The sequence below is a fragment of the Antedon bifida genome, chromosome 8, assembly GCF_963402885.1.
Source record: "Antedon bifida chromosome 8, ecAntBifi1.1, whole genome shotgun sequence".
NCBI lineage: Eukaryota > Metazoa > Echinodermata > Crinoidea > Comatulida > Antedonidae > Antedon > Antedon bifida.
In genome coordinates this window covers 1,797,194-1,809,697 of record NC_136233.1, presented here as the reverse complement: position 1 = coordinate 1,809,697, position 12,504 = coordinate 1,797,194, and the positions used below count along the sequence as shown (strand labels likewise).

Sequence of the window (12,504 nt, the reverse complement as noted above, 5' to 3'; positions counted from 1 at the left end):
AATCATTGTTCTGTGTACAATTTCTCTGTCACATGATCAATAAAAACTTGAAATACAAATTGTTCTATTTATCTTTTATTTCTTAAAGAAATATAATCTAATTTAACATTAGAAAATCGGCACACGTTTTACATATATGAAGAAGATAACAAGAAGCTTGGAATTCGCAAGGGTGTGTTGCAGTACTTGAGAAATTCACATGCTGCCACAATAACATAATGTTTACAATAAAGGGTATCTGTTTTGGCTGATTGTAAGCACCATTCGCATATATTTCCCTTAACCAAATAAATATTGTTTGTTGTATAAAAAGTGTCTAAACTGTGACAAAAAATGTGATGTGCCCATAAATGGACATGATGTCATATCACTAACATAGGCACACTATGACAAACAAACTAGTTTGATAGTGTAGACAGAGCTTTAGCTGAAGTGTGAATGGTGAATACGTCTGGTATTCAGAATGTGTTTTTAATGGTAAAAAAGAATTTGGGACCTTTTGGATCTCAAGAAAAGTCTGCTTTTGGGAGAGTTTCGGTTTTCAGGGAGTCTGGTATTGGGAGAGTTGACTGTAATATAATTTATTCAGCGTTATTATTAGAATTTGAAATTTATACTGCTTGATTGACAGCACATCGAGTTGGAATGTCTAGGTGGTGGCGAACAGAGTTAAAAGCCCTTTCACAAATCCAATAATCTCATTACCTCCTAGCTTAGATTCACCATATACTCTATCCACAAACGTTATAGGAACCTATACAAAAACAAAAGATATGATCATTAATTATGATGATATAATTATGACAATCTAATAACAGGACACTGAGCTTGCCTTGCCAAGATAAAAACTTGTTAAGTCCTTTGTCTGGCTGCGACAAATACCAACAGTACTGTACTATGTACATATTATTCTCTGTGACGCAGTGTCTGTTAAGGGACGTGGAACTGATGTTGTTGCAGCCATAGGTAAACCATTTGATCTCTGGAGCTCAGCAACCTGTTGGATTTTTTTTTTTTCAATTCAATTCAATAGACATTTATTTACAAAATCTGAATACATACAGTAGGAAAACAAGAAACAGGATTGTACAGAATTATAAAAGTATATCAGAAAATGAAGGCAAAAGCCCAGAAAGATGTTTGTAACATCTTGTGTTGGGCGAGCCTTAACACAAATAAAAAAGAAAAGAAATGCATTGAAGAAAATCATAATAAATTTCATAATCTAAAATATGAATAACAGAAAAAAAAAAAAAAATCTGTTGGTACTGCAGATCGAGACATGACCGATTAATAAATATTAATAAGTAGAAAAGGTGTATTTTTTTAATTTTGAGAGAAGTATCTTAGGGGAAGCAGATTTTAAAATGGAGGGTGGTAGGTTGTTCCATAGGGTGGGTCCAGAGTATCGAATGTTATGTTGGAAAAAATTTGTTCTATGGGAGGGTATAGATAATTTATTTTTAGTACGTGTGTGATGGGAATGATAGAAGGAATTGGAAGTAAATATATAACAAAGATGGTTAGGAAGGATGTTGTTTAAGGCAGAGTAGACAAAAATGGTTTGTTGAATTAAGTTGATATCATTAAGTTTGATGAGATTAAGATTTGAAAATAAATGAGAGGAATGGGAAAGCGGAGGCGCGCCAGATATAATTCTGATAGCCTTCTTTTGGAGACATTGCCATGATATAATGTATGCCGTGGTCAAATTTATATCTCACGTCCTGATCGTTTAACCATTACCAAGAGTGAGATATTACAATGCAAAAGATAGGACATTAAGTTAAGTTTAACACTTAAGTACACAATTTTTAGGCCCTCGGCCCCTTTATTTCAAAATCCTTGATCCGCTACTGAGCACAGGCATGTCCAATTATAATGTCCCAATTGTAATTACATAAATTCTAGCAGACTAGAAATACTGTACATCTATTCATCACATAACCAAAGACAATTTTATTTTATTTTGTATTTATTTTATTTACACAAAAACAATAATAAAATGGGTCTTAAGAAACCTAGGTTTGCATGCATGAGATAACAGAATACATTAATAAAATGATGTGTAGATGTATGCATTACTTTTTGTAATGTATATGTTGTTTGTGTACATTCTGACGCTGTACATACCTCCCCTATGGTGTAGTTGAGTTGCCTGGCTCGTATAATCATCTCCATTTGAAATACATATCCTTTTGATACGCACGCATCAATCAGTTTGTGTAAAACATCTTTTTTATATAATCTGAAATTTAAAGCAAAGATTTTTAATTAGCTAGATACTTTATATCCCTCAAATTAAGGCATTGGTATCAAATAAACTTAAGTCTGTTCTATAAAAAAAGATAAGTCTGTCTGTATGGACAAAATTTCTTTGAAAACAAAAATAATCACCGAAAGCTTCCAGTCAAATCTGACGCCCCCGGTCGTAGTAATATTTGCGTCACATAATTTGCTCCACGGCTACAAAAAATGAAAACATTTATTATTGTAGTATAGATATAAGAGGAAACAAACGACATTACTTTTGGGTGTCCAGATGGGTGCTTATTGGGGCCTAATATAGTAATCATGAACAAACCTGATAAGTTTTCGCTTAAAGTCCCATCCATACACACCTCCAGTGCCACGGTAACGTGTGCCTGATACTACATCATAGTCGTTTTCCTGCTGTGTCCTAAGAAACTGAAATATTAGATCCTAGCAAGCAACAATGTGTATTCTATTATTTTAGTTTATACTGACTCAGGCATAAGCATACCACTTGAAACCAAAATTGAGAATGCACTGAAAATGTGAAATTATAATCTTATTTACTGGAATAAAGTATTTATGAAATAATACTTACTTAATGAATTCAGGTATAAACTTCGGCTGAAAAAAAAAAAAATTGTTAAACTGTTAAATTTTGAAACACATTGTTTGACATATAAATATTGACCTTTGAACTGATGTTGGTTCCACTGAAAAGAGTAATTTAGTTTGCTTACATGATGAGATAGATCAGCATCCATGATTATTATAAAGTTACCAGTGGCATGTTTTATTCCGTGGATGTATGCAGTTCCTGAAAGATTCAATTCATTTACAGTAATTGACTGTAACATTATCTATAACTCTTTATCTGTATCTATATTTGGTTATAAACAGAGTAATTTTATTTTATACAAATTGAATTTTTTAAAAAAACATACCTAATCCAAGTTTTTTAGCTCTTGGTTTAAGTACCTATAAAAGAAAAATAAAACAAGTTATTTTAATTCCTTTATATTTTTACAATGTTAATTGGAGTGTTCTGATGTTGAGGGAGTGTTCTAATGTGATTGGAGTGTTCTGATGTTGAGGGAGTGTTCTGATGTTGAGGGAGTGTTCTGATGTTGAGGGAGTGTTCTGATGTTGATGGAGTGTTCTGATGTTGAGGGAGTGTTCTGATGTTGAGGGAGTGTTCTGATGTTTAGGGAGTGTTCTGATGTTTAGGGAGTGTTCTGATGTTTAGGGAGTGTTCTGATGTTGAGGGAGTGTTCTGATGTTGAGGGAGTGTTCTGATGTTGAGGGAGTGTTCTGATGTTGAGGGAGTGATCTGATGTTGAGGGAGTGTTCTGATGTTGATGGAGTGTTCTGATGTTGAGGGAGTGTTCTGATGATTGAGAGTGTTCTGATGAGTGAGAGTGTTCTGATGATTGAGAGTGTTCTGATGATTGAGAGTGTTCTGATGTTGAGGGAGTGTTCTGATGTTGAGAGAGTGTTATGTTGAGGGAGTGTTCTGATGTTGAGGGGGTGTTCTGATGTTGAGGGAGTGTTCTGTAGAAGCATTCTTTTTGGTGACATACAATTTTGTCTTTTCCATAGATATCTTGCAATTGTTGAGCTATTTCCAGTGTTCCATCAGGACTTCCATCATCTATCACAATCACCTCATAATCATAACCACTGTAAAAAAAATGATGCAATGTTAAATCAAATATTAGGCCTAGGCCTAAATCAAATAAAAATACCATTATAAAATATTTTAAAAATTAGTAGGCTGCTAGCTTTGTTGATATTAATTATTATAGTAGATTTCAAAGATGGATATCAGAAATACAATAGTGAAAAAGATACATACTGTAACTTGTAAGAACTTGAATCTAGGCCTATACTCTACCTTTGGAGGTTGGGGGCGTATGGGGTCCGCAAGCTGGATAGATAGAGCGTAGTAGGACAGGACAGGCCTAGCTTTATAGATTTGTGTAATTCTTAATTAAGTTACCTTTCTGTAAATGACTTTACGAGAAGCCAGATTATAAGCGGCAGGTTTTCACGCTCATTGTAAGTAGGCAGTAGGATTGAATATTTATCTTTTGTACTGCTTTTTTGTGCCATTTTGCCACCTGGCACATCCGCTCGAAATTGGGTTTTTTTTTCGCTCGAGTTTTGGTATGATCGATTCGCTTCGGTGGTTTTGATGTGTTACGTAATCAAAATATATACCGCGTGGTGTGTGGAGGTTTTTCTTTGATTATTTCTTCACATAAACAATGGATTTTGAAGGGAACACATGTACTACGAATTATCGCTATAAAGCTTGCAACATTTATGCATCAATATCGCCTTCGTTATCAAGATATTTTGTGTAAATATTGGGCCTAAAGTACACATTAGACAGCTAGAGTAGTAGTAGTAGGCTAGCCTAGGCCTGGATTGGATACTAGCCTAGTAGCCTTCTTTTTAGTACAGTCTGTACATTCGATGCTCATCATGTAGGCTTAGTTAGGCCCGCCAATCAGCACCATCCTCCTCAAAAGTACGGTAGTAGTCGAGAGGGCGCAATAGCAGTATTACAAAAATTCATTTCATTTTTTTTACATGATTTATTGTGATGACACATTTTAGTATTATCTATTAATATTTTTAATTTTTACAGTTCCAAAATTAACAATTCCTTATTCAAGAATGAAGTTCATAGTAAAACAAAAGAAAGTAAGCATTTACATATATTTTTAAAAATTTAATATTTATGCAAATGAGGTGATCATTAATTTACATAAGGTTGCCATCTAGATATGAGCAAATTCCTCTAGTGACATGTGTCTTTGAAGTTCTTAACAGTAACAAATATATGACAACAAACCAATTATTGTTTCCAGTACCCATCGTGAATCTGTTCTGATCTTTCATTTATTTCATCATAAGTTGTTTTGTTTGATATTTTTTCAGCCTTTGCGAGCAAGTTGATAGGACACTACTGCCCCCAATGTGGCACACGTCTGACAGATGGCACAACAGACAGTTCTGTTAGAATCAAACCAAGAAAAAAGCCAAGCAAAAAAACAGTTAAATTAATTAAAGGATGCAATTTGTACAACAACTGGAATAAACTAAGTTCAAAGGCAAGAAAAGATGTCCTGCGATATGAAAGAAGGACAAACAAATTGGTAACTTACTTTACTACAAAATTTGTCCAAAATTTCCCACAAAATTCAAATTTAACAAACATTTATTTCATCAAATGCCATACAACTAATACAAAGCACATAAACTGAGGACCAATAATTAAACATATGATAATTACAGTAATTATTTGGGGTAAATCCTTGTTTTTGTATTAAAAATTGTCTTTTACCTGTCAGAGAGACTTGCCTATTCAAAATGTGAAGAAAACCGTAATTTGAGCTATTTGTCTGCTCCACCAATCAAGTTTATTTCAAGGCATTAAATTTAAAGATATATTGTCCCCCTAAAAAAATATTTTTTAAAATTTTTTTGTTGAATATGTTATTTTAATGTCACATAATAGTTATTCACTCTCACAAAAAATTGGGTCTGAAAAAAATTTATTTACCTGAGAAAAATGTAATTTAAAGCAAAAAATGGTCAAATTGTCTGGAAGACAATGAGTTTTTGGGTAATTTAACTCTTTATTTTGTCTTTTTATAGGTGAAATAATTTTTTTTCCCCCGTTTTTTTTCTTATGAAAGTGAACAACTTCATTAAAACTGCAAAATGGCCTATTCAAAGTTCGATTTTAAAAATCTCTATTTTTCATGATTTTGGGGGACAATACAGCTTTAATAATTTGTTTTTGTTTCTTTCAAGGTCATAGACTGTGTTATTTGTGGGCAGCGAAGCAGAACAGATTGTCTTAAGCGCAAACAACCACCGTCAAACAAGTCGCTTCTAGCACCTCCTGTTGCATCTGTCCGTACACTGTTGCAGACCCCGAGTCCAACCGGCCATAAAAAACGGTAATTACTATTTGTTTAAACAGCATGGGTTGTAAAGAGGATCATTTTGTTGGCCGTATAGTAGTGTTTTTATGTAAAAAACCTTTATATTATTGAAAAAGAAACTTAATTTCGTGTAAAAATTGTTGTGTTTTTTTTCTGTTTCAGAACTCCAAATTCACAGAGCGTGATAACACCAAGTTCATCATCTAAGAAACGATCGTTAAAACATAAAAGACATTCATCGTTACAAATGATGCTGGATCAGAATCAAGAAGATAAAAGGCGATCGCAGCAATCACCCTTGCATGGATTCTTGCAGTCTTTATGAATATTAACAGAAAAAAGACTTTTAACTTTTAAAAGAACAATTACACAAGAAAGCAGCAAAGATTGCACATTGAATATAAACAATAATTATTTGTGGAATAATCGTTTCATCAGTCAATAGCTATTGTACTTTAAAATCACCTCACATCAGACTAAACAACAGAAAAAGTATTGAAATGGAACTATAGCCTAGGAGAAGTAAATGTAAAGGTATACAAAAATGTATTAAGTTTGTAAAATAATTTCATTGATCCTAAAGAAACTGTGTTTGTCGCCCTCTATTATAATTGCTTGACAGACGATTAGCCAATAAACGCACTCTGTTTAGCGTCTGTTTGTTGTGTGGAGTTTTGTTGTTTTTTGTGTGCAAAATAAAGAGGGCTCACATTTGTTGGAAACAGACGCTTTTTGACGAATAAATTCTCATTTTTAATAAGGATGTATTAGAAAGTAAGCTTAAACTTTGTATTTTTAGCTAGCTACGACCTATTCTGCGCTTGCCAGTACTTACTTGATACTAGGCTAGCCTCTGTAGCACTGTACTGCTAGGCCTAGGGCAGGATAGGCCTAGGCCTAGAGCGTATATTATATAGTTGATAGGCTAGTCGGTGACCTGCTTCCTCCCGGCTCTATTCTATTAAGAAGTGGAGGCGGTAGGCCTCTAGCCTAGTAAAGTAGCTAGCTACCAAGATTAGCTCTTCTGGTTTACAATAATAATTCTCTTTACTTATAGAAAATGTTTGTAGGTCTCTTTTTTATAAATGTTATCGCTTGATTATTAATATTATTTTGACATCACTCAGCAGTCTGCAGATAAAGACTAAAAGTAAAGTGGTTGGTTATCGCTCAGTACACTACATACACAGTCAACCACCATCCAGTGCAGTTTTCTCATGGTTTATGTGTGCCTAGTTCTCTTTGTGACTATAAATTTATAAAGTAATGCTGGAAGTATCTACACAATGTAATGTGCAAATAACTTTAAGAAAATAACAATTTGATTTTCTGTACAGTAATACAATTAATTACATTTTTACTGTACAATAATTCTTGACTTATAATTAAGTTACCAATTATGCGGTTTACTGTAGGAAGTGATTAATCAGGAGTCCTAACAATGGATTCAAGAAGTGATTTAAGTTTATCGGCTGCGATGGCCGGAGGTCAAGGAGGAAACCTTCAGAACGTCTTCAAAGACTTTCATTCTCTTTATGTGGAACGTCTACAAAAATTAGATGATACTGGTGCTAGTAGAGATGACTCGCAAAAGGTATATTTACGCATTTCATGCCACAAATTTATGCTTTACTAATAGTAACTACTACCGTATATCCCCAGGTATAATCCCACCCCCTTAGAACACACACACGCAGACTTTTGGGGTGGGACTATACATGGGGAAAGCCTGGTTCAGGAAAAAAAATGATTGGTAAGAATTATATCCAGATTAAAAGTCAATATTGGGACTATACCCGGGGATATGCCTGTTTGTGAAATTAGATCAAAAGTACTGTAGGGAGTGGGATTAGACTTGAAGTGAGATTATACCTTTATATTATTTACGGTAATATAGTAAGTGACTAATGTCTACGGTATTTAACTCAATAAAATTATATTTTCAAAAATTGTTTCTTGTTGATATTACTTAATATCATAATTTGTACAGTTCTAAAAGGTTAAATTATCCATATATTTGAGATTATGAAATGTGAGATTGTCAGAGTTTTATTTTGTCATTTTATTTAGAAAAAAGTGCGTATTTTACAATCTTATGTGAATGATTTGAGTGAACAAAATGAGATGTTGGTGAAAACTGTTGAAGATCTGGAAAAAGAGGCTAATGATAGGGTTGCTCTGTTGGAGTCTAAGTTACATCGAACCTCAAGCACAGTAAAGGTTAGAAATTCATTTTACATAAATACAGGAACAATACTTTATTATTATTAGTCTTTGTCCTTAAGCAGTAGAAAGTTAAATGGGAAATTAAGGGTGTAAATAGAAACCTGTAAACATGTCAAGACATTTTAAGGCAGTTTGCCTATTTATTAAATGCCTCATAATCGTGATTTTAACTCAAAAGTTTGGTGGAATCATACATGATTTATCTAGAATCCTGTACGATTTTAACCATTAATTTTGACTAATAATGCATGATAATTACTGTTGATAATAATTAATATATAATTGACTGTTATAATAGTTATCTATAACATTTGTATTTGCACACAGGAATACATAAGTCGTTCATCAGATCTTGAACAGGAAATGCGAAACCTGATTATACAAAAGGGAAACTTACAACGTGCGTTAGAAGTAAGCTATTTCTATTTCCAACATTTCATTTCAATCATTGTGTTTAATGATTAATAGAATGACACAATGAAGCAATTTTATCTTTGTTGTATGTATTTTTATTTCAATAATACATTAAAAAAACAATTAACAAAAAATTACTATACAATTACATTAGTGACTAATACAAAAATGAATAATCAATTCTCATATAGCAAAACATATAGATTGTTGTATGTATTTTATATCGAATAATAATTAAAAGAAATTATTTATTTTATTTTTATTAAACTTTGTTTAATGGGCATGATTCATAACAACCGAGGCTGACATGCATGATGCCCTCAACACTTAAAAGACGGTACAAACACGAAAAACAAATAACAAAAAAGGAAAAAAATAGACCAATATATACTGTATCACATGATTTAGTACTGTACTTAATGCACCTTAGGGATGCCACCACGCTGGTCGGCACCGGACAGGCCCGTTCAGCACTCAAAATTTCCGACCAGGTTTTACAGGCTGCTGACCACCATTATTATTAAGATAATAAATTATATAGTGGGCTTAACTAAAAATCGTACTAAAACATAATAGCACATCGTTAACAACAGACAAGCTAGTTTACTTACCCCTGTAATAAGGTTATTTAGCACTTAGCATTTTCCTTAATTTAATAAGGTTGCTTGAGTACTATTCAAGAATCTTATCTAAGTAGCTTTCAGTACTTACATCTCTCATCATATTATTTAGTCATTATCATCAACGTTTACAATGCTAATTGAATGTACTTTATATTAATAGGACCTTGAACATCGGTTTGAGCGTTTATCAGAAGAAGAAGAAAACTCACGATGTGAGAACAATGACCTCAATCATGACATTAACGTGATGCTCGGTATAATAGCAAACGCACGCGCAACGAGTAGATGGGAGGTGAGCTTTTTGAATTCGTTTGATTCTTTTTATATTGCGTAATAATATAATAATAGTTAATTCTTATATACTGTAGTGCATATAAGCAAGCTCTCAATGCGCTGCACTTTGTTACCTCGGTCATTTTTTGGATCAAACACGTATGGAAACATACTCCCATAATAATGCATCTAGTAATCAGTGCAAAGTTGTGTCTTGATCTAACCGGGTACCCATTTTATATACCTGGGTGGAGAGAGGCAAATGTAAGTAACGTGTCTTGTGTAAGGATACAAGCAATGTGGCGAGAGTTGGATTCGAACCACGATCTCACAATCAGTAATCCAACGTCCAACACACTGCATGCGCCACACACAGTAATATTGCCTGTCCTCAAAATTTCATTTGAATTTGTACATTTTAATTTATGTTCATGTTTTGAAAAATTCAGTCATTACTTTAAACGAGCAGGTGTATGTAGTTTTCTTGCATTAATGATACAGATTTTAATTTATGTATTCACTGACCTCAAGGTCATACTCATTCATAAAATGTCTTAAATGCAAATTACAATCAATGATTCTACATTATTTAAAGATGTATTTTCCCCTAAAAACACAAAAAATAAAGATTTTAATCAAAATCAGAATTTAAATATGCCATTTTGCAGCTTTAATAAAGTTATTCACTTTGTTTAAAAAAAACAAACAAAATAATTATTTCACTTATAAAAAAGACAAGAGAAATGGAAAATTACATTTTTTCAGGTAATTAATTTTTTTTTATCCAGTTTTTGGTCAAAGTGAATAACTATTATGTGACATTAAAATGGCATAATCAACAAAAGATTAGATAAAAAACCTTTTTTTTAAGGGGGACAATATATACAGTAGTACTATGCAACCTGCAGGTTTGAATAATTGAGTTAATCATATATTTTTGTTTTTTTATTTATTTAGATGGGTGGGGTGGATTTTAGGATTCTGACTCCTGAACAGGTGATAGGTCAACAGGGGTCAGATGTCCGTCAATCAGATGATATATTGCAAGATCACATCACAGAGTTGAAAACACAACTGTCTCATCGTGATAAAATGATTGAAGAGTTACAAGCAGAACTAAAAGAATCTCAAAATGAACAACGGTCATCGGCTACAGAAGTATGCTTTTTGTTTTCATATTATTTGGTTCCTCTAATTTTAAACTTCATTAAAGATGTATTGTCCCCCTAAAAAAATTTTTTTTTTGAATATGCCATTTTAATTTCACATAATAATTATCCACTTTGACCAAAAATTGGATCGAAAAAAGATATATTTACCTGAAAAAACTGTAATTTAAAGCAAAAAATGGTCAAATTGGCTGCCAGCCAATGGTTTTTGGTGAAATTTAACCATTTATTTTGTCATTTTATAAGTGAAAACATTATTTTTTTCCATTTTTTTTTCTATGGAAGTGATAACTTTATTAAAACTACAAAATAACATATTAAAAGTCTGATTTAATTAATCTTCATTTTTCCTGTTTTTGGGGGACAATACATCTTTAACAATTAATTTTTGTATAATTATTATCTATGTTAATATAATTATGATTCTTATCGTTTTAATAAATGTTGCCATTAATAATGTTATTATTCACTTTAATGTGATGAAATGTTCTGATAGGTTTTGCAGAAAGACTTTGTCCTTGGATCAACTAAATCAACTCTTTCTACGATTCACGACCGTGAACAAGTACGAATGGTAGATGGAACGAGCAAAGATATTATCATTATGAAACTTAAAACTGAACTTATGAAAAGTGAACAAGAGTTACGTGACTTCCAGTCTCAGGTAACCATTTTAAATAATATCGTCAACCTCAAAAATATAATTTAATATCTATAATTATGATATAAAATTATTTTTTCAGCATTGTAGCTTATCTTAAAGCCACTGTCAGACACACAGATTTATCATAACTCATCGTGAGGGCCCCTTGATTGTCAGCATACGCTATTTAGGGTCACCCTTTATAAATAAGGTTGAATAAAATAAATAAAAAGATGTGTTGCCCCAAAAACAACAAAAATAAAGATGTTTACAACAAAATGTTTACTTTAATACTAGCCAATTTTTTCCATAAAAAAAAATGTGCTAAAATAATTATTTCACTTTTATTAGAAAAATACAAAATAAACGATTATGTTTAAATAAATATTATATATATTCAGGTAATTTTTAAATTTAAAAGGATATTTGTTTAGAATTTATATAAGTGTTCATATCGTAGAAAAAATAGGTTAATGGAAGTTTAGTATGAACGTCATTGTGCTATAAATAAATCAATATTAATGAAAGAGCTTAATAAGAACTAATAAATGAAAGTAATAAGTAATAATTCAACATTGTTGTTGTTAATGAATGATACGTTTATATAACCTTTTATATAACTAACACAAAATAACCTTTTCATGCTATAATGTCTGTTCACACTATACATTAATGTTCATGCTATAATATCCGTTCACACTATTCATAAATGTTCATGCTATAATGTGTGTTTACACTGTAAATGTTCATGCTATAATGTGTGTTTACACTGTAAATGTTCATTCTATAATGTGTGTTTACACTGTAAATGTTCATGCTATAATGTGTGTTTACACTGTAAATGTTCATGCTATAATGTCCGTTCACACTATTCATAAATGTTCATGCTATAATGTGCATTCACACTACAGTATTCATAAATGTTCATGCTATAATGTCCATTC

At 32.1% G+C, this 12,504-nt stretch overlaps 3 protein-coding genes across 4 annotated transcripts in view; 2 read left to right on the top strand and 1 right to left on the bottom strand.

The window, feature by feature from the left end:
• Positions 1-59: 59 nt before the first annotated feature.
• LOC144851116 (dolichol-phosphate mannosyltransferase subunit 1-like) lies at positions 60-4,461 on the bottom strand. 2 transcript variants are annotated; one of them, XM_078708654.1, is made up of 9 exons: positions 4,253-4,444; positions 3,834-3,933; positions 3,198-3,231; positions 2,994-3,070; positions 2,852-2,877; positions 2,585-2,680; positions 2,398-2,466; positions 2,134-2,248; positions 60-754 (listed from the first exon to the last, which is right to left on the bottom strand). In XM_078708654.1, exons 1-9 carry the CDS (start codon positions 4,363-4,365, stop codon positions 650-652), a joined length of 735 nt encoding a protein of 244 aa, XP_078564780.1. In that variant the 5' UTR covers positions 4,366-4,444; the 3' UTR covers positions 60-649. The 2 variants fall into 2 exon arrangements, with proteins under 2 accessions (XP_078564780.1, XP_078564781.1); XM_078708655.1 differs by lacking the exon at positions 2,852-2,877 and having other exon boundaries at positions 2,968-3,070; positions 4,253-4,461.
• Positions 4,462-6,868, top strand: LOC144851117 (uncharacterized). The gene is made up of 5 exons (XM_078708656.1): positions 4,462-4,615; positions 4,907-4,962; positions 5,200-5,417; positions 6,079-6,227; positions 6,375-6,868. Exons 1-5 carry the CDS (start codon positions 4,521-4,523, stop codon positions 6,535-6,537), a joined length of 681 nt encoding a protein of 226 aa, XP_078564782.1. The 5' UTR covers positions 4,462-4,520; the 3' UTR covers positions 6,538-6,868.
• Positions 6,869-7,633: 765 nt separating this feature from the next.
• The window catches only part of LOC144850794 (uncharacterized), a 31,665-nt gene continuing 26,794 nt past the window's right edge, over positions 7,634-12,504 (top strand). The window contains exons 1-6 of the mRNA XM_078708235.1: positions 7,634-7,806; positions 8,283-8,432; positions 8,766-8,849; positions 9,636-9,767; positions 10,706-10,906; positions 11,414-11,581. Coding sequence (XP_078564361.1) covers positions 7,654-7,806; positions 8,283-8,432; positions 8,766-8,849; positions 9,636-9,767; positions 10,706-10,906; positions 11,414-11,581 — 888 coding nt within the window. The 5' untranslated portion in view covers positions 7,634-7,653. The remainder of the gene's footprint in view (positions 7,807-8,282; positions 8,433-8,765; positions 8,850-9,635; positions 9,768-10,705; positions 10,907-11,413; positions 11,582-12,504) is intronic.